General features: G+C 37.5%; 1 protein-coding gene across 12 annotated transcripts in view; it reads left to right on the plus strand.

The window, feature by feature from the left end:
• Nucleotides 1-27,996, plus strand: part of magi1b (membrane associated guanylate kinase, WW and PDZ domain containing 1b) — a 149,777-nt gene that overhangs the window by 106,001 nt on the left and 15,780 nt on the right. For 11 of the 12 annotated variants that reach the window (XM_051912009.1, XM_051912007.1, XM_051912004.1 and 8 more), the window contains 5 exons: nucleotides 15,292-15,323; nucleotides 17,826-18,069; nucleotides 21,236-21,327; nucleotides 23,564-23,756; nucleotides 25,762-26,064. In XM_051912009.1, the coding sequence (XP_051767969.1) occupies nucleotides 15,292-15,323; nucleotides 17,826-18,069; nucleotides 21,236-21,327; nucleotides 23,564-23,756; nucleotides 25,762-26,064 (864 nt within the window). The remainder of the gene's footprint in view (nucleotides 1-15,291; nucleotides 15,324-17,825; nucleotides 18,070-21,235; nucleotides 21,328-23,563; nucleotides 23,757-25,761; nucleotides 26,065-27,996) is intronic. The other variant, XM_051912005.1, reaches the window with a different exon arrangement.

A 27,996-nucleotide genomic window follows, 5' to 3' on the forward strand; every position in this document is an offset into this window, starting at 1 on the left:
ACATGCACTTGCAAGGAAAAACTAGCTCCATTTGTAAAAGTTTACAGGGTTTATGGCATTATTAAAGGATTAGTTCACTTTGACAAGTATGAGCTAAAGAAAGTGCTTCCATCCACATCTGTCCATCATAAACATGTACTCCACACGGCTCCGGAGGGTTAATAAAGGCCTTCTGAAGCGAAGCGATGCATTTGTGTAAAAAAAATCCATATTTAACAAGTTTTAAAGTAAAATATCTAGCTTCTGCCAGATCGCCTTCCATATTCAAGTTACGAAGAAAGTGTAAACTGGCGTCTCGTCAGTTAAGTTTTTCCGTAAGTTGAATAGGGAAGGCGTAGGACGTAGTGTAAGCGTTTTGAACTCCAAGAGTTTTACACTTTTTTCGTACGTTGAATATGGAAGGCAGTCTAGCGGAAGCTACATATTTTACTTCATAACTTGTTAAATATGGATATTTTTTACACAAACACATCCGAAGGCCTTCAGAGGGCCTTTATTAACCCCCCAGAGCCGTGTGGAGTATACGTTTATGATGGATGGATGTGGATGGTGCACTTTCTTCAGCTTCATACTCGCAGTGTTGTGCAAGTTACTTCCAAACTGTAATACATTATAGATTACTTGTTACTGTTATTTAAAAGTAATTCTTTACCTTACAATATTACTGTCTCAGAATTGTAATGCGTTACATTACTCCTGTATTACTTTTGAGTTACTTTCACCAAAATAACTACAGAAGTATAACTTAACATTCTAAAATGACAAAATGTACTGCAGAGCATTGGGCTATCCAGGCTACTAACAATATAGCTTATAATTGGCAAAGTGAAGTCTCAAGACAATGCAAGAGAGGATGACAGACAGAATCACAAATTATCCAAGTCTGTTAAAAGTATGGTAGAGGTATAAAGTGATTATCTGACAAACTCGAAGTAATGCACATACGTCCATCTCGCGAATGTACAGTCTTCTTCTGCCATCTTCACCCATTAGCCACTTTTCCACTGGCCAGTGCGAGCACAGAGGCCGAAATCATGCCGCATTTCCACTGTCGGGCCAGTAGCCTCTCGGCACTCCTGTAAAACCCGCCCTAAACACACCTTCACTGGGCTACGTCACACAATACAAAGTTACACCAGCGAGAGGGAGATGAAAGAAATAAAATTCCTAAACAAATATATCAGAAACTGTCATTTAGTCTTTATTTACAAACTTGGACACCACACGCGGCTATTGACTGACCACAAACAGGTAATAGAACTTACTTGCAGCATTTTTCATTCGTTAAAGTCCACTTTCTAATAAAAATTTCCTGATAATTTACTCACCCCCATGTCATCCAAGATGTCCATGTCCTTATAGTGGACTTCAGTTGGCCCCAAACGGATGAAGGTCAAAATTACAGTTTCAGTGCAGCTTCAAGGGGCTTTATCTAGTGAAACGATCGGTCGTATTCTTCAAAAAGCTTACGCTGAATGTCCTATACCTTCCCTATTCAACTTACGGAACGGACGCAGCGCCAGTTCTGTTTTTTCCGTAAGTTGAATAGGAAAGGTGTAGGACATTCAGCGTAAGCTTTTAAAGTAATATGTTACTCTAATGCATTACTTTTGTAACGCGTTACTCCCAACACTTCATACTCGTGACCCCTGTTCACTGCCATTATAAAGCTTGGATGCGTCAGGATATTTAATAATATTTATTTGATTGTGCTCATCAGAAAGAAGTAAATCATATACACCTAGGAAACAGTAAAAACAGTAATATTTGATCAATGCAATGTGTCCTTGCTGTTTAAAACTATGATTTTTTTTAAAAATCGTACTGACCCCAAACTTTCGTACTTATGCATCCCTATAAAGCAAACTGTCTATTCCTCGAGTTTATATCCCATTTTAGGTTCTCCCACTCCTAAATGTTATGTAAAATAATGAACTGTGATTGGTTGGTTTACAAGTCAGCCAGATGGCTGTATCCTGTTTAAGTGGGTGCTTTTTGATTACATATTTCCGCTTTTATAAATCTAGTACACTTTCTTTCTCACTTTTTCTAACTCTGGAATTGATTTCTTCTGAGTTCCAAGCCTAGGAATGTGAAAAGGGTCTTGCAATGTGGACCTGACTTTATGGAGATTGTTAAAAGTCTTACTACTTGAGTGTAAAGAAGACATGTAAAGCAAGGGAAGAGTGAGAGAAAAGGCTGTTCAGTCAGAGTTCCTGAATGAGAGGCTTGTGCACTTGAGATGAAGAGAGAATGACAGGAAAGCGTCCAGACAGAGACAGTCTCAGGTGAGAGGTCTATGCCGATCATGAATATGAAGTCTGTGACATCTGCTTTTCCCTTGAGGGCCACCAAAATCAGCTGTCTGTTAACCCCCATCTGACACTTCCACACAGATTTTTGTCTTTATCTTGAATTTTGGGAGAGGAAGTTGAGATAGAAATGTCAAGGTTACCTGCTTTTGGTGGAAAACCGCTGCCTCTACAGTCCAGAGACAGCACAAGAGAATGAAAGAAATCCAGAGAAACAGACTAAGAGGAATAGAGAGACTCGTGTGTGTGTGTGTGTGTGTGTGTGTGTGTGTGTGTGTGTGTGTGTGTGTGTGTGTGAAATGGGAGAAAACACTGAATACCAGCATCTTAAAAGTTACAGCTTGGGAGAATTACTCCAAGAGTTTTGCGCACAAATCCAAAAGCCTTCCAGAAGCTCAGAGCTTCAAAATCCTGTTTTGCCTGTTTTCAGAGCATTCAGTCAGAGCCTGGCACTCGGATTATTAATTTGATGAATTGAAAGCACTTTTATCTGTCTTGTGTAAGTGCTTTTAACAGGGCCATGAAATTGCTGCATGCCAATTGCAAGGCCAGAGCCTGTTGTATTAAAACATCCCCATTTGTCATTTGGGACAGTTACCAGCATGTAAACAAAAGAGTATGCAGTGCTTATATCTTTTATGGCTCATCAATAGAGCTGCCGCCTAGCTATTTTCAGTAAAGAAAAAAGCCATGTTGTCCTCCAGGATTTGATGGCCTACTGAACTGACGTCACATAACGTGTACTGAAATTTATGCACAAACTGCATGAAGCAGAATAAGATGGCAGGACAGAAATGGCCTGTTTTATATCTGGCTTATACGTGGCTTACGTGTTCTATTGCAGTACATTTTTAAAGCACAACCAGAAATAAACAACAGTAAGTATTTTATTCTGTTATAGTGCAGATTTTTTTTTAAATGTTTTTAATATATATATATATATATATATATATATATATATATTGAATGAAATGTTCAAGGTGTCTGAATAAATTTTGGTTTGACTCTTTCTCTCTCTCTCTCTCTCTCTCTCTATATATATATATATATATATATATATATATATATAAATTGTGTACAGGGTCAAAGAGAGGGTGGAATATGAACATTTAATACTAAACTTTGACTGTTTTTTGGTGCAAAATACCTTGACTAACACTATATGTTGGCCTAAGGATAAAAAGATAAAAACTTTTATGTTAAAACCACTTTAATTGTCATTGGAGTAATCCAAGTTCAGTGGTTCATGCTGGTACACACCACAGGCATTCTCTAATGTCTATGAAATGTGTCTGGGATGTTTTAAGTATTCTCTGTGCTCACATCTCACCTTTAATTGCTGGCCTTAATGTCAGGCATCAAATCCCACCACACACAAAGAAGCACACAAACACACACACAACATTCCTTTTCATCAACACTCACTGGCCTACCAATTAGAGTAGAGTCCGAAGAAAGATCTAAAGGGTAAAAACATGATATATGTCTCTTCATTCCTATAAAAGACATATATATACACACGTATACTCGTGTAAAAATTACAGCATGTTTGGCCTATTAAAACACATTTCTCATTGCAGGAAACGCGCTGTTGGCTCAGCTGGTTTTCTGGATAATTGACTTGTGTGTGTGTGTAAATATATATATAAAGATATAGATAATATAGATGGTATAACATCATTTGAACTCTCATAGCTTGTGTCCTTTTTTGTGCCTCTGGTCCAGCAGGTTAGGTTGGTGGTTTAAAATACTACATCATTATTTGAACATTTTATTCTCTTACTAAAAAGAAGACTGTTCGAGTTGCACTGTAACTGTGGCTTCCCTTAAAGAACTATTCTGGGTCGGTTACATGTTAAGATCAATAGACAGCATTTGTTAAAAAATTAAATAAGTTGATTTTTGTAATAATTTTATAAATATATATTTTAAATAATTTAATAATTTACCATAAAAAAGTTTTTAAAGGCCATGTTAAGACTCTTACAATAGAAGGTAATGGAGTACATTTTTTATTTAAAAAGAGAAATAAAACTTGTGTATTAGTTCATTGTTTATGGATTTTAGCTTTCATGACAGTGACGTAAAGTTGGATTTTTTTTTTTTCCACAATTTTGTTAACACGTATTGTTTGCGTCTTGGGGCTATGCTATTGAAACACACATACATATCACTAAAAAATATTGAGTATTTTAACATTTACAAATTGGCCCCATTAACTTCCATTGTACGTGCCACACTGTAACCCAGATTTTTGTTTTTCTGAAGAAAAGGAAGAACTAATGAATATGAATTTTTCTAGTAATCAACATTATTCCACAAGTGCCATCAATTAAGCTTATCTTGTGCTAAATTCACAAAATATTCCTTTAAGAACCAAACATTTTGAAATTATCTGATGCTCGACAGAGAATAAAACCAAACCTCTGGTTTGCAATGTTAGGCTGTCATCGTTGACTTTTTTTCTCCCATGAGGCTTGACCACTGTCAGTTTTTCCTCTAGATGTTTCTCAGCTGTTCAGGTCTAAATGTCACGCTCGCAAATGCTCAGTATAAAGGAGATTCATGCATCTGTTATGCCCGGGGTAATCAGTTCAACACAATGTGTGTTTGCAAGCTGAATACATTATGGCTTTGAGTTAGTGGCCCAAAACTCCCTGGAGTGTGTGTGTATGTTTATGTATTTATGTCAGTGTGGAATAACTAGCGTCGCAACATATAGAAGGCCGTTTCTAGCCTCATTGCAGTTCCTCCTGCTGGTGTTTATCAGAATCTGCCACTTTGAGAAAGAAAGTGAAGGATGCTTCAGCTATGGATAGTGTGATGAAATGAAAAGGTGCATACTACTATCTGATCCTCTCCCTTTATGAGACATCAATCATGACAGCACACATCTTGATTTCCCCAGCAGATATGAAACCGGCTTCTACACAGGCATCGACTAGTCTGGTCTCATTAGCTGCTTTTCCAAGCATCCAAATAAGTGTGTTGAGGCTTATTCACACCAAGAGGGAAATGAAAACACAAAACAAATCAGAAAATGTTAAACTATTCGCACTAAGAATGAAAGGCGTATATTTGTGGGGCTGTTGTACAGGGTGCGTCTCCTCTCTGAATGTCATAAAGGGAACTGGAATGCTAACGGATAGCTTTCTGCATGTATTGTAGACTTTCTTAAGAAAAATAGCTAGTGTTGTGAGTTTTTGTAACTGGGGAAAAAAAAAAATCAATCTCCAGGAAAAAAACCTTTTATCATTGAACAAATTTTCATCTCATGTGTGAACATTAGGTTCTTATAAATCCATTATTTCATATAAAGTTTCTCGAATTTAAAGTCACTGCAAATGTTCCAATGCATTTTTATTGTGTTTTCACCTTCATCACTCAATTCATAGTAAAATTGTGAGAAAACATTGATTGTTTCTATTGTCAGCATAAAGTGAAGCTCATGATTAGCTGCCTGCTTCTGCATTAGAGTTTCTGTCTGTTGAAAAGACCAAATTATGTAGTGTTTTGGATGCTGATTCCCACCTGGCATCTTAAATAGCTTAACCAGTAAGACTTGGTCAGCTTCACAAGAAAGATCATGCATGTTTTAACCAATACCAAACAACCCTACACTCTAAAAAATGCTGGGTTAAAAACAACCCAAGTTGGGTTGAAAATAGACAAACCTAGCGACTGGGTTGTTGGGTTGTTTAAAAATGACTGTATTGCTTGCTTAAAATGAACCCAAAGTATGTTGGCAATTCACATTTATTAACCCTCTATGGTACGCAATATGATATCAATGAGGAAAAAATTATTTGTGTTGTTTTTCCTGCTTAAAATTGGACACTTTAACAATATCAATAAACATTTTCATAATTTTTTAATTTATTTAATTTTTATAAGTTTGTTGCCTCAAGGCAACATTGTACAACAATGGAAAAAAATTAAACATTTGGCATTTTCATGTAGAAAAAAGAAATATATTTATTGAAAACATCAATTTCTTTAATTAGACACTTGAACAAACAAATTTATCCAGTTTTTAATGTATTAAAAGTTTCATATTTAATAAAAAGTAACATTTTATATCCAGCTGTTGCCCTCAGGCAACGTTGTCCCATAGTGGAACACAAGTATTACCAAACCATCATATTATTATGTTATTATATCAAGTTATCATATCCATCTTCATCCTCATCTCCATCTTCTCTCTCACCCTCACTCTCTCCCTGATGGATTGTCACTATGATTTCATCTTCCTCATCACAGTATGACCCCTCATCATCAACCTCATCAACTGCCAGTGCTACCTGTGTTTTATACATTTTTAAAGTGCTATAGAAAATGTGTAGATCATAATATATGCAGATATAGTATGTGAATTACTATTCTTATTAGTGCATTACAAAATCATGTGAAAATGCCAACATATTTAGATAATTCTAACTCTTTTCCTTACAAATATAATGCATTTGTATTCAAACCTATTATGCCTGTATGCCCTTATGCGATTCCAGTATGGTACAATGTTGGCTTAAAGGCAACACACAGTTTTTTGTTATTTTCTCGAAAACATTTGATGATATATAATGTAAAGTTCTTAAAAATACTTCTTTACTTGCCAGTGAAGGTGACTCATATTTTTTGTGGGTGATTAAATGGATACAAACAAGTGAAAAAAGCACTTTTCATTGGAAAAAAATATCGAGTCATGTGACGTGCACATGTGCTGAAACAGGACACAAAATGGACCCCTGTTGGTCATGTTTTGGTCTTTTTTGCACTTTTATTAATTAGTATTTGAGTTATTCTGTCCTGAGATACATTTAATCAAATGAAAATTCTGTCATTAATTACTCACCCTCATGTCGTTCCAAACCTGTAAGACCTTCGTTCATCTTCAGAACATAAATTAAGATAGTTTTGATGAAATCTGAGAGATATCTGACTCCTCCATAGACAGCAATTTCCACTTTCACCACTTTCAAGGTCCAGAAAGGTACTAAAGACTTTAAAATAGTCGATGTGACTGCAGTGGTTCAAACTTAATGTTATGAAGTGACGAGAATACTTTTTGTGTGCAAAAATGATTTAATATATGCACAGGCTGTGCTTACGTCTGCCATTTTAAATGCTTAAAGGGTTGGTTCACCCAAAAATGAAAATAATGTCATTTATTACTCACCCTCATGCCGTTCTAGACCTGTAAGACCTTCGTTCATCTTCGGAACACAAATTAAGATATTTTTCTTGAAATCTGATGGCTCAGTGAGGCCTCTAATAGCCAGCAATGACATTTCCTCTCTCAAGATCCATTAATGTACTAAAAACATATTTAAATCAGTTCATGTGAGTACAGTGGTTCAATATTAATTATTATTATTAATTATTAATTAATTATTATATTAATTAAAATAACAACTTATTATAGTGATGGCCGATTTTAAAACACTGCTTCAGGAAGCTTCGGAGCGTTATGAATCAGTGTATCGAATCATGATTCGGATCGTGTGTCAAACCGCCAAACTACTGAAATCACGTGACTTTGGCGCTCCGAAACGCTGATTCGACACGAGCCAAAATCAGGGAAATTAATCTAAGCTGGTCTTTTCAGCATGGAACAGCATTGCAGTCTCGTTTCTCTTTCTGGCTGGACAAATACAACCATGATTGGTGGTGTGTACCAAAGTAACTTGATTTAATGTTTTAAAGGAAGGATTCCAGCAAGTTTTTTTTGCCCCTTTTGCATTAATTTTTTGCTGATTTGTCCAACAGCAAAAATGAATGGCGCTGCAGACAAACACTTGAGATAGCAACAGTCCAAAAGAAGTGGTCATCTGGCTCTAAATCAAATCAAGAGGGTTTTTGGTGAAAAATATGTTTAGATAATGGTTGTGGGGAGCGTCTTCTCCCTGACTGCTCACCCTTTGGCTTGCTAAAGGGTTGAAGCATAGAACCCACCAATCACATGATTTCACACCTTGTTTCCATGACGATGCTCTGCTGCACTTTGCGGTGGGGTTTCCTGTTAAAATGATAAAGCGGAGGGGTCTGTCTTGCACACAACATGCAGGCGCATCACATTTTGGAACAAATGCCAGCAGGCAGTGAGGACAGACAGACAGAGACAGGCAGGTGTTTTCAAGTCCACTCTGCATCTTATTCTTTCATTTTGTGTTACCCTTGAATGAATTTTGATTGACATGTTTGTGCAGACCTACGGAATCCACACAAGCAATGGAGGGGAAGTTGTACGATAGCCATCAGAGCTCTCTCTCTCTCTCTCTCTCTCTCTCTCTCTCTCTCTCTCTCTCTCTGTGTGTGTGTGTGTGTGTGTGTGTGTGTGTGCGCGCACGCACTGGTGTATGCACAGGGCTATTTTAACATCACCTCATGGCCTGTCACCTCTAATTGCAGGCCATGTCATGTTAAGACTATTCTAATGTACACACAACAACAACCATGCACACATAAGCTGTGCTCTAAAACCTAGTGAGCAGCCTACATAGGCAGCTGTATTAGGCCATTTTGTAACTCACATGGAATGTCATGAGAACAATTTGAAACACTTTACATTGGCAGCAACTACACACAAATATCATATCACATGGGTGGCTGGACTAACTATTGATCGGAATTGATTTCTTTTCTGTAATGAGTGAATTATATTTAGAAACAAAATTTATCTTGGTCTACCATCTTACACTAAATAATGTATTACTGATACTTAAAGGGATAGTTCATCCAAAAATGAAAATTTTGTCATTAATTACTCACCCTCATGTCGTTCCAAACCTATAAGACTTTTGATTATCTTCAGAACACAAATGAAGATCTTTTTGATAAAATCTGAGAGCTTTCTGTCCCTCCATAGACAGCTACGCAACTAACACTTTGACGCAAAAAGTTCATAAAGAGATCGTAAAACTAATCCATATGAATTGAGTGGTTTAGTCCAAATTTTCTGAAGAGACTCAAAGGCTTTATATGATAAACATATTTAATTTAAGATTTTATTCACTTGATCAGCGAACATAAACAGAAGCTTAAACAAACCTGCTTGACACTTGAGAACAAAGTAAAGGTTAAAGGAAGCTCAAACGTGCTGCGTAACTCACAAAAATGAACCTCATTGGTTCTCGCACACGTAAAGCAAAAATGCTTGAGCTTCTGTTTACCACAACTGATGTGTGAATTGATGAATGTTTATATGTGAATAAAAGCCTAAATTCAATCTGTTCATCATATCTAGCGATTGTGTCTCTTCAGAAAATTTGGACTAAACCACTCAATTCATATGGATCAGTTTTACAATTTCTTTATGAACTTTTTGAAGCGTCAAAGTGGTCTATGAAGAGACAGAAAGCTCTCAGATTTCATCAAAAAAAAAAAAAAACTTAATTTAGGAACTATCCCAAGGAACTATCCCTTTAACAGTATTGAATGAAGTATATTTATTAACATCTCTCTCACTTTGTCTTCCATCTTGGATTTATCTCAGAACATTATTGGGTAAAATAATATTTTTTTAATTATACCGAATAGTTTTTTATTGACATCTTTCACTACTAAATTAAGTATATTTATAATCAACATTTACATAACTATTTAATAATCACTCTAATTATGTTAGAATAGGAAATGCCACACATCAACTATTATGACACAGAGTGATGATATCGTTGAGATCACTTTCAAAGTATTTAAAGCGGCAGACAACATATCTGCAGTGTGAGCTTTTAAACAGAACATTATCATCAGTGGTGTGGACACTAATATAGTTATCTTTATAGTTAACATTCTTGGAGTGAATGGGCCTTTACACTGAACAATTTTTATTGATATTTTTTAGTATTAAAGGAAGTGTATTTATAATCTCTCACACTTCATCTGCCATCTTGAATTTACCACAGAACTTAAAATGCATTATTGGGTAAAATAATACATCTTAATTACATTTAACTCTTTTCATTAATACTTTTGAGTATTAAATTAAGTATATTTATAATCAACATTTCTCTCGCTTTGTCCACCAAGTTGGGTCACAGAGGTTGTAGAAATGCATTATTGCATTGCCTTCTCCATAAATGTGATGCTGCCTTAGAATTTTGCAGCAGGCAGCTTAATTAAGTTGCCTACCTTTTGTAACAGACTTCACCATTTGTGATGCCTAGAATGCTGCCTACTTAGGGATCAGACAAGTTTTTGGAACCACACAATAGTCTTGCATGAAAACTGTTTTGCGTCTGCTGTCATACTCTCCGCACCAGACTCATGCTGCGGCTGCTCCTGGGAGACTGTCTTTCATTCCTCTGTGTGTCAGACTACATCACTGACAGATGGTCCTGACCGTCAGAATCTGTTCCTATCAGCCTGGCAGGGGAAGGGGGGTCCAGTACAAACCCTTCGCTCTCTTCATGCCCTTATCCACATGCACGTGCACATGCAGTGCACCATAATCTTCTCTTGCTAAACCTTCTTATTAGTTTCCTCTGTGCCTGACATGATTCACGCTGACCTGTCACCAGTGTTGCTGCTGATCAACTCCTGCATGTTTAACATAGTTATGGAGGGAGCTCATATGTCAATTGGGTTTTATTAACTGGCTTAGTCTCTCACACCAACAATTTTGTTAGTTTAAGTTTGGGCGTGAGCTGAATTACTTCACCTAATTTTCTTGACTTTTGTGCAGAACTGAAATATAACTCATCTCAGTCAGTTGTCGTTTCTTTGATGTTCTGCTCAAGCCTCTAAATAAATGACGAATTGTTGGAGATGTTGAGCTTAGAGTTGTCAAAAGTACCAACTTCGTTACCAGTCGGTACACTGTAAACCCGAATAAGTTGGGCTAACTAAAAAAAATTTGAGGTAATCAATTTTTTTTTTTTTGAGTTATGATGTTCCCAATTTTAAGTAAGCAGAACTATCAAGTTTTGAGTTGTAGTACTCATGCATGTTAAATCCTCCTAATTTGAAGTACTGAGTTAGCTAACTCATACATTTTGATAGCAATTGACATAAAATATTTAGTTAATTAACTTTTTTATTTTGAGTTTTTGCAAATCAAATTAGTTATTTACTTCACTGTAAATGCTAAGAAAATACAGAAAATGCCAACTTGCTAATTTGCTAACATGTTAACAATAGCATGGTATAGCACTTACCGAATAAGTACAGCAACTTAAAACATGTAAATTACCTGCTCTCAAACCAAGCCGCATTCGCTACTTATCACCATGATGGTAACTCTCCAAAAACCCACATTAACAGAAACTCTTCTAAATTAGCATAACAATACATTAATCACTACTAAATCTCCCTTACCATTAATCTTGCACAAAAAAAGCATTACATAACACTTAATTTTAGCATTAACTCTCCCTTTCGAGTGCCATGGGCAAAGCATGCTGGGAAATAGAAATCCCAGCCCAGTTTCAGTTAAACTTAAGTTTAAAGAAATGTGTTCATACAACTCAAAACAATGAAACAGTTCAGTTTACTTGAAATATGTCAGTGCTGTGAACTCAAAAGTAAAAGAAAGTTCTAAATACTCATAGCAGTTAATTTAACTGAACTAATTTGTTCAATTTAAGTTCGTCCTACTCAAACCAATTCAAGGTGCAGTAAGTGGTATTTGAACTACGCTGTTGGACATTGTTGATATTTGAAATCAACCCAAACAAACACACCCCTCTCTTCATTGCTCCGCCTCCAAAACTAATACTCCAATACTAACCACCCTGCTCTGAGTCGGACTCGAACCACTGCCCGATTGGTGCTGGCATGCGAGGCGAATACACTAACAAATGACGCTAAACACCTCATTCTCTAACGACCGTCAGTGCGTAGTGGTTTAACTGCACAACTCTCACTATCTGGCCTCTGTTGCACATGCAATGCGAGTTTATCACAGCCGACATGCAACAAAATGCTTCACGAAAAATAAAGCGCAGTTGATGAACGAACGACAAGGAAGCACAAAAAATTAACATACAGTACACAAGAGTAAATACGAAGTGTTCGTTGTTAGTCGCAAACAGCACAGTAGCTCCAGACAATTAAAACCCAGTGTACTCACATGATAAGTGGGATCAAAGCAGTTTTCAGGCCTTCCCTCTTAGCTCTCTCCAGCGCTGGAAAGCTTTTCTAATATAACCGGGTCCTAAAGCGCTTGCCCAGGCATAAACCTTCATTCCAGTGATATTCTTTTGAGCTCTTTTTTATTGTGTCCCATTTCTCATTCTGCAGTTTTTTTTTTTTTTTTCTTATTTTCAAATCTCCTTCTTGCTAATTTTCTCTCCTCGACCGGCATACGCCTGCTGATGCTGATTGGTTAGATGTTTGTTGTTGGACTCGGCCCGACTAACTTCCAAACAGTGTATTTGAAATATCACTGAGTCCCCCTTTAAGTATTTTGAGCGTTCAGGTTTACAGTGTACTGAAATTTTAAAAATGTAAACGCCTCTGATTGGCCATTGTGTTGACGTGCTCATTGTATATGTCTGTGATTGGCTACAATGATCAACGCACGTGAGTGTTTGAAAGCACACAGAAGTGTTTGAATTTGAAAGTGTTTTGAAAGCTGGTCCACGATAGACGCCTGCTTTCAAACGTTCCCGTGTGTATCTGTGTAATCGCTTGGTGAAGAGCGTCATTGATGACTATTTACAACATTTTTGAAGTGTTTATTATTGAAGCCAATCACAGACATATCCGATGAGCACGTCAACACAATGGCCAATCAAGGTGTTTACGAATCCACTCAACAGCGCTCAAAGTGTCACATTTTTAAAATTTCAGTACTGACTTGGTACCAAACTCGGTACTTTTGACAACTCTAGTTGAGCTCATACGGAAGCAGTCCTGAACAAAGGAAGTATGAGCAGAAATGGCAGGGGTCTTGAAAATACCTCAAAGTGCTTGACTAAAGGATTTGAAACAGGTCCAAGAGTTAAGCAGCAATCACAATAAGAGTCATCCACTTTTAATGCATTGGTCACTTTGTTTGCTTTTCATTCAGCAAGCAGCACTGCTTTATGGGATTCAGATAAAGCCATTATGTGCCCAGTAAAGTGAAATGGATTGATTGATTACAAGGTATTAGGCAGCATTTCTCCTCTATAAGCAACGACCTCCAGACACTTAACTGGGTTATAAAATTAGACTCACTCTTAAACTCGTAAAATAGCATAGATTCATTCTATTTTATGGATTCTTGTTGCTGTGCCACTCTGGAATACTTTGTCTGAGCAGGGAAAATATTATAGAAATTACACTTGAGGTCAGGAATTATCAACATTTAGCCAAATCAATATTACAATTACCATTGTCCGTTTCAGTAAAATTCCTCTACCAAACAAACCAATGTGCGAGATTTGAAGTGAATACATAAAGAGAGTGTGTTAGCAAAGAAGGCGTGTAGCAATGCTGCAGAAACTTTTAACAATTAATGGGCTGTAGTGGAGACAGGCATAGAGAAGAGAGGGAGGCGGCAGACTGCAGAGGACGATTGTGTTTGTTTTGGGGATAATGATTCAAGTTGGGGGCAGGGCTTTATGGGGCAGGTCAATTTTCGACGGAAAAGGCGATTGAATACCTGAAGTTGTATCAGAATAAAGAGCAGAAGCACTTTGTTTGATAGAGAGAACAATGTGTGCAGGACAGACTGGACGCTGCTTGTGACGAATGGCGCGAGTGCGCATGTGTGTTACCGTGGGCGCGCTCACGCAGACGACTTGCTCTCAAGGGAACAGCTTCATAGTAAGCAACCTTATTTCCAGGCCAGACTGGAATCAGAGGACTGATCAGGATCTTACAGCACCACACAGTGAAACACACAACCAGCTGCAAAATCACAACTAATGATCACACTAATGAATCTTACCGACATTGAAATACATTCGTTTCTTCCTGCTATAAATGACGTGCACATCTATTTATGTATGAATGCATAATTTATGCATGGCCTGTCATACCCAGCCTTTCTGATGGAGGCATGGGAGGGGGCAATGGCACATCAACGCATGTAGAAGTGGGAGGGAATCAGTGTTCGGAGGAGGGAGTACGATGGTAAAGCGAGCGCGAGAATGCTCGCGTCGGGGAGAGAGAAGCAGCAAACACATGAAGACGGAGCGAGGGTGATGCACATCGAAACAAGGAGGGGGAGGGCAAAAAAGAAGAAGGAGAGAGAGAGGGAGAGGGAGAGAAAAAATAGAAGCTCAAAAGACAGGAGAATCAAGGACTGGCTCTAGATGCAGGATCCTTCGGCAGCAACATCGCGAGGGGCAGGGACGCTGGAAGATGGTTTCAGTAAGAGGGGAACTGACCGTTGCCTATAATTTAATGTTCAGTATCTTGGACTCCTTCTCCATGGGTAATAGCTTAGCACCTGTCTGGGCATAAGCCCCTCTCTGTTTCTCTTCCTGTGTCTCGTTCGTTCTCTCTATCTTTCGCACTCTTCTTTTTCTGTCTTCATCTCTCACGCAGTGTCTGGTAGGTTTAAAGGGATTTTTCTCCCTGAAATAAAATTTCTGGCATCACGTCGTTCCAAATCTTGCGTAGACCATAAAAGGAAATATTTCGCAGAATGTCCCTGCTGCTTTTTTCCTGTACAATAGAAGTGAATGGTGCCCATTCACTTTCATTATAAGGAAAATGGCAGCTGGGACATTCTGTTGAATATCTTCTTTTGTGTTTTACGCAAGAAAGACCGAACTGTTCCTTTAAGTTCATGGGGTCTGCTTAGCGTTTAATCAGGGTAATGGGGGTCGGTCCTCTGATGCGGATAGTCCGTGCTGCCCTCTTTATGTACTGTCGGTGTAAAGGAACGAGAGAAGAAACGGAAAGAGAGACGGGGCTGCTGCCGCTCCACGCACCCTGATTGGAGTCATCCATCTGTCTTGGGATTGCTTTCAGATCTGTGCCTGTGGGGAAGGTGAAATCTTTGTGCACACACAATTAATATTTCTGTCTCTTTCGCTTTTTGTAGGGGTGGCACCTGCGAAGAAGAGCCCCAAACTGGTGAGTACAGATGTTTTATTCTCAGTCTGTTCTTTTCTCTTCACCACCATTTTTATGTCAATCTTCTCCATGTTGTTTCTGATTGCTTTTGCTCATTGACCGTGGCATTGGTCTTGTGTTCAAAAGAGGTTTTAGAATGTCATTGCTCTGGCAGAGAGAATCTGATATGCACTTCAATGCAAACACTCCATCAGTGAACGGAGAAACCATGTGGTCAATGTTGGGAGGGTGGTGTTCACCCCTGGGAAGAGGGCTGACTTTATTGGTCACATGGGCATCCTGTAATAGCTCTCTAATGATTTACCGAAAACAACGAAACCAGCAGGTTTCCATCCTTGGAGCTTCAAGGATAAAACAGCAAAAAAAGTGTTTTTATTTTTAATCTTTTGTGTTCCACCAGCCTGTTGATGATAGATAGAGGGTTTGAGCTCAATGAGTCTCTGGACAGTAGAAACAATAATCAGTGTTCTGTTAAAATGGCAGCCTTGGTTTCTTTTCTACTTTGTTGAAATGGAGTCCATGCTTATATGATTCCTCAATGCCAGGCGACGTTTCTCAATTCTCAAATGGCCTCTGTTTTATTTGGATGGATTTATTAGCTACTTATTGAATTGTGGTTTGATTTTTATTGCTGAATTTCTGGATGTCTGCTGTACAGATTCATAGGTTGTGCTGGGATGCAAAAGGAAGCAGAGGTGTGTGCGTGGGTTTAAAAAAGAACCTCAGATGACTTAGTGGAGGAGAGAACATTAAAAATTTCATAACCAAACCCCTCTGGAGGTATTAGTTAAATTGTGATTTATTACTTGGAATAAATATTACATTTAAATTAATTTAAATTTAAAACATGAATTGAAAATATTAAATTGTTTATAAAATAATTATTATATACAATGGGGTGAAAATGCTTCTTTTTTTTTTTTTTTTTTTTTTTTTGCATTTTTATAATATATTTTTTTGTTTGTAAATTATTAAAGTGCAAATTTTACAGATTAAATTAGTTCACCCAAAAATGAAAATTCTCTCATTTATTACTCACCCTCGTGTCGTTCCACACCTGTAAGACCTTCGTTCATCTTCGGAACACAAATTAAGATATTTTTGATGGCTCAGTGAGGCCTCCATTGCCAGCAAGATAATTAATACTTTCAGATGCCCAGAAAGCTACTAAAGACATGTTTAAAACAGTTCATGTGACTACAGTGGTTCAACCTTAATGTTATGAATTGACGAGAATACTTTTTGTGTGCCAAAAAAACAAAGTAACTTTATTCAACAATATCTAGTGATGGGCAATTTCAAAACACTGCTTCATGAAGCTTCGAAGCTTTACAAATCTTTTGTTTCGAATCAGTGGTTCAGATCGCATATCAAACTGCCAAAGTCACGCCCCCCAATGGTGAACCATTAAAATTTCGAAACTCTTATGACGTAACGAAGCCTCGTTTACTGAAATGACTTTGAAACAAAAGATTCGTAAAGCTTCGAAACTTCATAAAGCAATGTTTTGAAATCGCCCATCACTAGATATTGTTGAATAAAGTTGTTATTTTGTTTTTCTTGTCGCTTCATTACATTAAGGTTGAACCACTCTAATCACATGAACTGTTTTAAATACGTCTTTAGGAGCTTTCTGGGCATCTGAAAGTGTTAATTATCTTGCTGGCAATAGAGGCCTCACTGAGCCATCAAATTATATCAAAAATATATCTTAATTTGTGTTCAGAAGATGAACGAAGGTCTTACAGGTGTGGAACGACATGAGGGTGAGTAATTAATGAATTAATTTTCATTTTGGGGTGAACTAACCCTTTAATGACAGCAGCACTCAAGCTGTAAGTTTGGGTAAGAACTGATGATCATGTCATCTAGCTTAATTTGAGAATAGCATATTTAAACATCTGACCATCTGTACAACGGAGTCACATGATCAGACACTGTAATTTGCTTATTTGATTAGTGACCTAGTAATAGTGCAGAATCTGACATATTTCTTTAGTCATTTTAATGTTGTATTGTTTACAGTTTTCTAAGTTCTAAAATATGGTTTATTTCCAGGTTTTGGTTTTGAATTGCATAGTTTCAGTGTCTGAGACTTTTGGCCCCCACTTTTTAATATATAATATAATATAATATAATATAATATAATATAATATATATGTGATAACTGAAGCTAAAATACTGAGTTGAGTTGCTTGTTGAGAAGGTATTTGTTGAGAGGTTATGGTTGAATGATAGTTGAGGCAGAATATTAAAATAGCAGCTGAACGTATTGATATAATCCTTGGCTTGAATTAATCCTGACGAAATGGTAAAGAGAGTTGTGCGTCATTCTGTCCTTCAACTCATTCATTCACATTTCTTTCTTTGTTTCTTTTTTTACTTGCCTACTCCACATGTATTCAATTCCTGCACTCCATCTTAAAGATATCAGGGAGGTAGTGGTGCTGTTTTCTTCTCTATTCATGTTTCCTGTCTTTTATTTCTCTTCCCCCCACACAGCAACAGTTGGAGCGCAAGGACAGTCAGGGCAGCTCCCAGCACAGCGTGTCCAGTCAGCGCAGCATCCACACTGACTCTCCCCTCCACGCCTCCCAGGCTCTGCTCAACGAGTCGGCTGCCCCACCTCCCCCCTCTCAGCCCCTGCCAAGCCTGCCCCAGGACCCTCCAGTAGACGGAACTCTTCAGAAGAAACCAGATCCCTTTAAAATCTGGGCCCAGTCCAGGAGCATGTATGAAAGTAGGCGTAAGTAATATGGGATTCTGGTGGCGGGTGCATTGGCAGCGGATCACTGTGTCTCTTCTTTATATTTGGGATGGTATTGGGATATCAGGTTTGGTTAGTTGGTTGGGGCTGTATATCTTGTTTAGTTGTTCTGCTTTGCAATTTAGCTAAATACTAAAATTTTGGGGATTGAAAATCTTTGCTGGTGAAAAAGTGATCTAACCTTGGTTTAAACAAAAATTATTCATTGTTGGATTGGTTTAAAATCAAGGCAGTTGTCATTATATTTTAATGTAATTTTAACAGTTGATGTTGTTTTTAAGAGTCGATCTATACATCATCAAAACATTTTCAACCAGACTTAATATTCCCAGTTTCTCAATATTAAGTGCATTAAGTAGTAATTCGTGAATTTCAAATGTAGCGAGGCCGCTAAAAAGTCCATTTACATCTAACGTCCTTTTGAACACGGATGTAGTCTTTCAGTATTCAAATAGCTGTCCAAACCTAATGTAAACCATTAGCCGTCAGTTTGAATCCCCTGTGTGTGTTGTGATCAGAGAGCTGTGTTCGGATGAACCTGTCATCTGTACTTCCAAAGCTTTCATTAGCTTTTCTCATTCCTTCTTTCCTTCACTTTGCTTTCGCCTACTCGCTCACCGCCAGTGAGAAGCCAACATGAACGGCGAGGCACTTCTGACCAATTACACTCTTCCCTGCCATCAGTGCGTTCACACGCTCCAGCGGGCTCTAGAACACATCTTTTGACAAATGTGCATATAATTGGTAGTAGCGGAAGACAGTGAATCCAATACTACTTTCATGTGTGCCAGAGCAGAGGGGCTAATTAACAGGAATATCTTTCAGTGGATGTTAAGAGGCTGTGGAATGGAGCACTCCAGTGTTCAGTTGGAAAATGTTGCTAACTTGGAGTGTCTTCATTGTCTCTGTTTTTGTTAGGGTCTCTCATTAGTAAGTTTAACAACCTTAAGAAGGAGAATGTAGGGACTATAGGAATGGGAATCGTGCAAAATTTAACAGTTCCGCTTCTGATGTGTCTTAACTATTCTGGTTCTTTAACCGTTCCATTAATAACTATTCAAACTACTTTTCCTTTATGGATTTTTTTTAATTCCATATTTAAAAGCTATAAGTTCAATAATCAAGTTAAAGTGTTAGTTGATCCAAAAATGAAAATTCTGTCATTAATTACTCACCCTCATGTCGTTCCACACCCCTAAACCTTCGTTCATCTTCAGAACACAAATTAAGATATTTTTGATAAAATCTGATGGTTCAGTGAGGCCTGCATTGCCAGCAAGATCATTTTCTTTTTTCAATGCCCAAAAAGCTACTAAAGACATATTTAAAACAGTTCATGTGACTACAGTGGTTCACTACATGTGACTACAGCGGTACACTGATTTGAAACAAAATATTCATAAAGCTTTGAAGCTTCATGAAGCAGTGTTTTGAAATCGCCCTTCACTAGATATTGTTGAATAAAGTCATTATTTTGTTTTTTTGGCGCACAAAAAGTATTCTCGTCGCTTCATAACATTAAGGTTGAACCACTGTTGTCACATGAACTGTTTTAAAAATAACTTTAGTACCTTTCGGGGCATTTGAAAGTGTAAATTAACTTGCTTTCAATGCAGGTCTCACTGAGCCATCAGATTTCATAAAAAATATCTTAATTTGTGTTCCAAAGATGAAAGAAGGTCTTACTGGTGTAGAACGACATGAGGGTGAGTAATTAATGACAGAATTTTAATTTTTGGATCAACTAACCCTTCAAAACAATTCTTGCAAACGTGTGTTTATAAACTTCTTAATGATTCACTAAAGAGAATTGACTCTTTAGAGTCATTCATTTTGAAATTCGTCTACACTGGTTGCGCCATATGTTTTCAATTCTCTGAAAAGGACCAACTCACTGAAATAATTCATTTGGGAGTTGGATTACACTTATTGGACTGTATGTTTTGATTCACTAAAAAGAACCAAATTATGAGAATCATTTGTTTGAGAATCGGGCTTCACTTTTTGAAGTGTATGTTTTTGATTCACCTAACAGAACCGCCTAATGGGAGTACATTCTACAATCAGACTGTTGCAGTCCTTGAATGGATTGAGAGATAAATCATTGGCGTCTGTTTGGCACTTTAGGACCAGCTTGAGAACATTCAGTCCAGTCAACAGCTGCATTGAGAGGCTTTAACACAAAAGAATGAAAGTTGAAGGTCTATCCTTGCCATAATGCACAATTTGCAGAGTCTGCCACAACCGTCCTTGCTTCTTAATGGAGATCGAACGGTGTGGGAAAATTGCCCATGCAGCAGCCATTTTGAATGGCTCTGGAGCCATTCTACTTCCTGTCTCTGTTACAGTAAATAGCTGTACATCTGGTTAGGCTGGAGGCGGAGGTTTTTGTCTCTGGCAGCTGCTCCACACGTCCAACTGCATTTCAATAGCTTTGCAGCAGAATCACAAATTCAGAGCATTTGTTGTTAGCTTACGTTAACCAAAGCTCATTCTTAAAGGTAAGCACGTTTAAAAAAAGATCTCCGGTAAAAGCCTGCGTCAGAAATATAGAGCCACGGTTTCCAGCTCTCTCTTACTTAGCAGGCATAAGCGTCCCCCGACAGAACATCATGTGATGCATTGGAGAGCTACAGGGTCAATAATGTAAAACCTGACAGATTGCTGATGTCTGCAGGACTTCAAGTCTAAAAGAGGGGGAAGCTCTGCTGTTGCTTGTCCTGACTGATTTGACATGGAAGTGCTGTGGTTGAGATGGTACTCAGGCAGTGGTGTAAGCTCAAGGGCACAGCTGCTTCAAAAGACCTCTGGATTCTCTCTTCTGCTTCACTTGATCTGTAATCTAGATTTAAGCACATGTGTCAGTGCTTATTATTTTCTCAGATGGAAATACCTGTTAATCGGATTGTGCTTTGTGAATTCATTAGAGCAGAGTAGCCATTATATTACATCTTCATTGGTGTGAACCAATTAGAAAAAATCCAGATGTTTGAGAACTAGAGATGCAGTCATCATGAAAGTGACATTGTTCGCTTTTCCTTGAACCAGCAGCCGTTCTTGAAAGAGGCAGGATCGGGTTATAAATCAAAGCTTGTGCGTCATTCTGCAGGTGAATTGATCTCAAGCTATTTTCCTTCCTTTTCAGTACCTGATTACCAGGAGCAGGATATTTTCCTGTGGAGAAAAGATACCGGCTTTGGATTCAGGATCCTGGGAGGCAATGAACCTGGCGAGCCGGTGAGTTCAAAGCAATGAGTGCAGGCCTCATTTGTGCAATTCTGCGAGTATTGTGTTCATCATTTATTGATATTTATTATAGTTATTTATTCGTTTAATTTAGAGATGCACCGATGTATCGGCTAACAATCGGTATCGGCCGATAAAAGCTATTATTATCACTATCGGCCATCGGCCGATTGTTTAAAAACTGCCGATGGTCAGGGCCGATTATATCCTGTCAATCAAAAGGGTGCGGAAAGACGAGTTCAGACTGCAACTTATACATACTTTGTGTGAAGAAAATCACTCTTGTGTTGAATTTTAAAGCATTAACAGTTTAAAAATAGTGACGTTAAAGCAGGCTCTTTTTGACCCTATGAATCACCCGTAGTTCAAGCCAGGGTTGCCAGGTCTGCGTTTTTCCCCTACATCAAATATTATTTGTACCGACTCCCATCCAATAATCGCAAAAAGATTTGTGCTTTATTACTTCTGATAAGAATTAAAGTTTCAGTTTTCAAATTCTGTCCATTTTATCATGAAATTCTAACAATAAATGGCGTTTTGATGCTCTTAAATGTGACGTGTCAGATCGCTGTAACGCCTCAGTTCAGGCGGCAGCTCGGAGCGCATGTTTTTTTATCTCGAAAAACATGAATGAACATCAAAGGTATGTTGAAATATATTGTACAACTTACCAGAATGTATCATGTCTCATGTAATCACTTTACTTGTGTTTCAACCGCGGAAAGACGTCAATAAAACAGCTTGTGAACAATATGTCACATCATGTCACTTTTACCTCAGGAATGTTTTCCAATGTTCACAGTTCCTTAGCTATCTACATATAAAAAAAAAAACACTGGAGAGGAGATTATTTACTGTTAATTATATGCCATGAAGACAAGTGCTTATGAAAACTACCTTATGTGATACTAAGTTTTATATATTTCAGTTTTTATTTGAGTGTAATTATTATATCTGAAAATAAACAGCAGATGAATATAATACCTCTGCTGTTAATTGTAACCTCTAATAGTGTAGTGTACCAAATGAGAGGGTTCCCTGTATAGTTTGCAACATTATTTGGGAGAGATTTTTTTTTTTTCCTTAAGAAAAACCAAACTATCGGTATCGGCCGATATCATTCTGAATAATCGGCTATTGGTATCAACAGAGAAATTTAGTATCGGTGCACCTCTAGTTTAATTAGTTTAATCTGTGGTGGTTATGGGTAGATGACATGCAGTTATTTCCTCTGGTTTGATGTTGTAGTCCATCTAAAACAATTTTAAATAGAACTTAGCTAAATATTTTATAATTATTATGCATGCAGCTGTCATACTGCCAACATGGAATATTTATTTTATTAACACAAAAACACATTTGTCTCACCGCAGGGCCATTTATAATGAAATGATGAAGGCAAACAGTTTTAAAATTGCTGAAAATCTGTTTTATTTCTGCTTATTTCAGCTAACAAAAAAAACATTTTTAATAGTTTTAGCTTTAGTTAACACATTATTATGCTTTTCAATAATATTTGATAAAAGTGTAACAACATTAATTATTAATTGGTTTATTTTAGTTATAATGCCATTTTTTTTTATGCCTGTGTATAAATACACTCATGCTCTTTGACAGTTTCAAAGGCGCCCAACAAATATAGACCCTTTGAAGATTTTCCAAATGTAACAGTCCAAGCATGGCCAAGTTCTCAGATTCAGTCTTCACCGCTTGTGCATGATACCCTTTCCTATGTGAAATGTGCCCAGCACATTACAAACACTCCGCTTTTGGCAAAACTTGTTCCCAGTGAAAGCATCTGCCCTGTGTGTGTAGGTTGACAAAGGCTTTGATCTGTGCAGCACAGCCTCGATCAGTCAGAAAATATCTCTCAGACCACCAGTTCTTCCCTTTAATGAGGCCACGTTACATCTTTGAACTGATGAGCCAGTTTCTCGGACTCTATTCCTCGAAGAATGAAAAACCGAGTGTCTGCAATACTCCTCCTTTCGGCTGGTATAAGAGGTGTAAAAAATTCCATAGAGGTTTTGCTATTTGGAGAACATTTCACAACCATTAGACTTAAAACACGCAGAAATCTTAGTGTTTCCATGAATTTGAAAACCTTTGACACGACACTGACACAGAGTTTGAAAAGTGATGGACCTCAAGGGGTGAAGTTCAGTTTTGCCAAGACAGATTTGTTTCAAAACTCTTGTTAACTCTCTTTCTGTGTCTGTCTGTACAGATTTATATTGGCCACATTGTGAAATACGGAGCTGCCGATGAAGATGGGCGTCTGCGATCAGGAGATGAGCTAATTTGTGTGGATGGAACGGCTGTTGTGGGAAAATCCCATCAGCTAGTCGTTCAACTCATGCAACAAGCCGCAAAACAGGGTCACGTCAACCTGACTGTGAGACGCAAGACTGGATATGGATGTAAGCAGGCTACAAAATATTATTATTGTTGAGAAAAATTACAGGCCATAAATATTTATCACTAGTCATGAAACTGTATTATACATTTTTATTGAAAATAGATTTTCCCCTTATGACAACAGAATTATTTTAGCTGTTTTTCTTGGATTATTGTGACAGGTCACCAAATCAACCCAAAACTTTGGGTTGATTTGGATCATGCATTTGAAGTTCAAACTATCATTCTTGCATTTAATATAACCATGCATTCCTTATAAAGTTACTGACTGACTGATTGACTAACTATTTATTCATTTATTTTGTTTTTTACACTACCGTTCAAAAGTTTGGAGTTGGTAAGATTTTTTAAATGTTTTTGAAAGAAGTCTCTTCTGCTCACAAAGTCTGCAATAAAACGGTAGTATTGTGAAATATTTTTACAATTTAAAAATAACTTTTCTATTTTAATATATTTTAAAATGTAGTTTATTCGTGTGATGGCATTCGTGTGAACATCATTACTCGTCTTCAGTGTCACATGATCCTTTAAAAATCATTCTAATATGCTAATTTGCTGCTCAAGAAACATTTTTTATTATTATCACAGCTGAAATAGAAATCCTTTGTACCATTCTTTGCTGAATAACAGTATTTGTTTCTTTTTTAGAAAAAAAAATCATACTGACCCCAAACCTTTCAATGACATTGTACATTTTATTGTACAATTTCTATTTTTTTTTTTTTTTTTTTATGTATTAATAAATCAGAGTAAAAAAAAAAGAAAAAAAAAGAAAAAAAAAACACCAGCTCTGCACCGAATAAAACTAGTTTTGTCCAATGTTCATTTTGTATCCTGGATTTGCTATGAAGTATTTCATGGCCAGAAAAGATGTATACCTGAAGTATAGTAAACTCCAGCATGTCTTTGAGCAGTTGTAAAGCTTTTCTGTCAGTATCATATGTCATTTATATCAGTATGCGGTGTCAATTCCAGAGTAAGTGCTAATTGCAGCTTACATGTTGTACTCTACATCCCTTACGTAATGACCAGCATGACTAGTGGAATTGTGAATTAAGCAGGATTTTGCATAAGGTTGCTTGATTATCCATTCCTATCAGACAGACTTTATTTAAATGAGAGTTCATGGCACATGATAATGAGTCTATGCCTGCTGACTCTTGCTAATTAATCTATGCAGGGCACTGAGTCCCATATGTCAGGTTTCAGAGTATAAGTTAACCTTTTTTACTCATCTAGGATCACCTACCTGAATACAAGAGCAGGGCAAGATATTTTAAACATCCAGGGAAATTTTGCTTTTATGTAATTACATGTCCTAACTATAGAAGCTTGTTTCCGCCACGGAATAAAAAATAAGATAATTACAACTTTTTAATGCCAGTGTCTAGCTCACAGTTCTGCCTTTTTTTCTCACAATTGTGAGTTTGTATCTCAAAATTCAGACTTTTTTTCCTTGGAATTGCAATTTTATATCTCGCAATTCAGACTTTATAACTCACAATTAGGACTGTATATCTCACGATTCTGAGAAAAAAGGCACAATTGCAAGAAACAAAGTCAGAATTCTGAGATATAAACTCGCGTTTGCGAGAAAAAAAGTCAGAATTGCGAGTTTATATTCTGACTTTCTCACAATTGTGAGATATAAACTCGCAATTGCAAGTTATACAAATTTAACTCACAGTTTTGAGAAAAAAGTCAGAATTGCAAGATATAAACTCGCATTTCTGAGAAAAATAATTCTCTCAATTCAGACTGTATACACGCAATTGCGAGAGAAAAAGTCGCAATTACCTTTTGAATTTTTTAATTATGTAGCAAAAACAAATTTCCATACCTAACCATCTTATGCAGTTCAGAAGTGTGTTTGGTGCGTAGATCATTAAACCTTTATCTGTTGAGCTTGTTGATGTGGAGCTCCTGAATTGGTTTCTCCTTGACTTGCAGAACATAAATCTCTCAGAGTGACTTTTCTAACCCTCCCCCAACCCTCTTCCTCCTCAGTGGCAAAGGTGGATGGTGAGATGCCTCCTTCTCCAGCCTCCTCTCACCACAGCAGCACACAGGCCCCGTCTCTAACCGAGGAGAAGCGCACGCCACAGGGCAGCCAGAACTCCCTCAACACGGTCAGCTCCGGGTCAGGCTCCACTAGCGGCATCGGCAGCGGAGGCGGAGGCGGCAGCAACAATACGGTGGTCCCCAATGCCATCCAACCCTACGATGTGGAGATCCAACGTGGAGAGAATGAAGGCTTCGGATTTGTTATTGTGTCGTCAGTGTCGAGACCTGAAGCGGGAACTACTTTCGGTAAGTGTTGTGATTTAATGAATTATTTAATAATAAAACCATTCATTCAATGTATTTTTTTTTATTAAATATCCAGACAAAACACATTTATTTGTTGCAAATTAATTTTTTTTTTTTTTTTTTTAAGTATATATTTATATTAAATTAACAATTTTGCAGGTTTATTTATTTATTTTTGTCTGGATCTGCCTATGATTTTACCAAAAAAAACAAGTGTTTCTGTAGCTCATGGGACATGGCACTAGCAATGCCAGTGTCTTGAGTTTGATTCCCAGAAAGCACTTAAAATGACAAAATGTATAGCTTGAATGCACTGTACATCACTTTGGATAAAATTGTCTGCCAAATACATTGGGAACAAGCAATCACATATTTACATATTCACTTCTTTCATATTATAAAAAGAGGAAAGGACTAAGAGATTCACATTCTTCTGGGAGCTTTTTGCCTCTGAATGGTGCTTTGGTTGTGGTTTTCACTTTTTGGTGGGTGTGTGTTCTTCGTATTTTCCTTACACCAATCTGCATGTCCTGTGATTTTCTTACTTCGAAAGGCAGTGTGTTCGCAATGCCTGCCCGAAGCAGGGATCGATATCCACCCTCTCTTCATGGGCCTGTATTTCCGCTGTACTTCCCAAAGCCAGACAAGTCTCCATTACACAAGATGGTTGTCAAGTTAGTGAAACAGCATTTAGGTTGTCCAAATCTCACCATGTTATCCCAGCAGTTGCCAGTAGCACTTGCCATCATTATTTTTTAACAACTGCAATTGATAGAGAGATCAAGTTAGTAAAAAGACAAATCAAGAATGACATCCCATGTTTAAAGACACAGATCCTTCTTCGTCGTGTTCATCAGAACGCTCCCACTCTTTAAACTCACAATAGTGCCGTTGGCAGCCTTCGCATAAGTGTACACTGGATCCAGGACGCTCAGTGATTACACCACGTGGGAGTTTTGTTCAGAGTGTTATGATGGAAGAGAGGAATGACAGATCTGTGTTTGAGAGGAATTAAAGAGAGGGAGCAGTGCTTGGCACTCTTTTACTTACTACTGATGAATCGAGTTCCTGTGCCAGAGTCACTGTGAACGAGGACCTCAGAGTAAGCAGAGTTTCAGTCATCAATATTACAATCAAACAACAAATAATCTTCATAGCAGTGTGACAAGCTGGTTGAATTTTATAGTTGTACTAACATTCCTGCCCAAGTGCCATCACAGCATTTAAATTGATCAAACATGCATGTTTCGCAAGATGAGACCACTAAAAATTGTTTGATATAAAAAAATATATAAAAACAACTTTTAAAAACAATTTATCACATTAAGGGCCAGACTTACTAACAGCTTGCGGCAGCGCAAACCCTCTTTTGGCATTAAAAAACTACTGTTGGAATTTACTAAAGACACGCAGTGCAAAGTTAGCACTGAAAAGGCGTGGACTGAGTTGTTTTTGCTGACCTTATTGCATATGCATTTGTTGGAGTTTCTATTTATGGGAGGAGAGTATGTAAGTGAATCACGCAAAGCGATTTACTAATGTTTGTGCTAGTCAATTTACTGATATTTGCGCCATTATTTAAAGGGATAGTTCACCCAAAAATGAAAATTTGATGTTTATCTGCTTACCCCCAGGGCATCCAAGATGTAGGTGACTTTGTTTCTTCAGTAGAATACAAATGATGATTTTTAACTCCAACCGTTGCGGTCTGTCAGTCAAATAATGCGTGTAAATGGGACCTCCATCTATAAGTGTCAAATAAACACGACAGACAAATCCAAATTAAACCCTGCGGCTTGTGACGACACATTGATGTCCTAAGACACGAAATGATCGTTTTGTGCGAGAAAACGAACAGTATTTATATCATTTTTTACCTCTAAAACACCACTATGTCCAACTGCCTTCAGCATCCGGTTAGTGAGGTCTGAA

This window comes from Ctenopharyngodon idella, chromosome 11 (assembly GCF_019924925.1).
Source record: "Ctenopharyngodon idella isolate HZGC_01 chromosome 11, HZGC01, whole genome shotgun sequence".
In the NCBI taxonomy this organism is placed as follows: domain Eukaryota; kingdom Metazoa; phylum Chordata; class Actinopteri; order Cypriniformes; family Xenocyprididae; genus Ctenopharyngodon; species Ctenopharyngodon idella.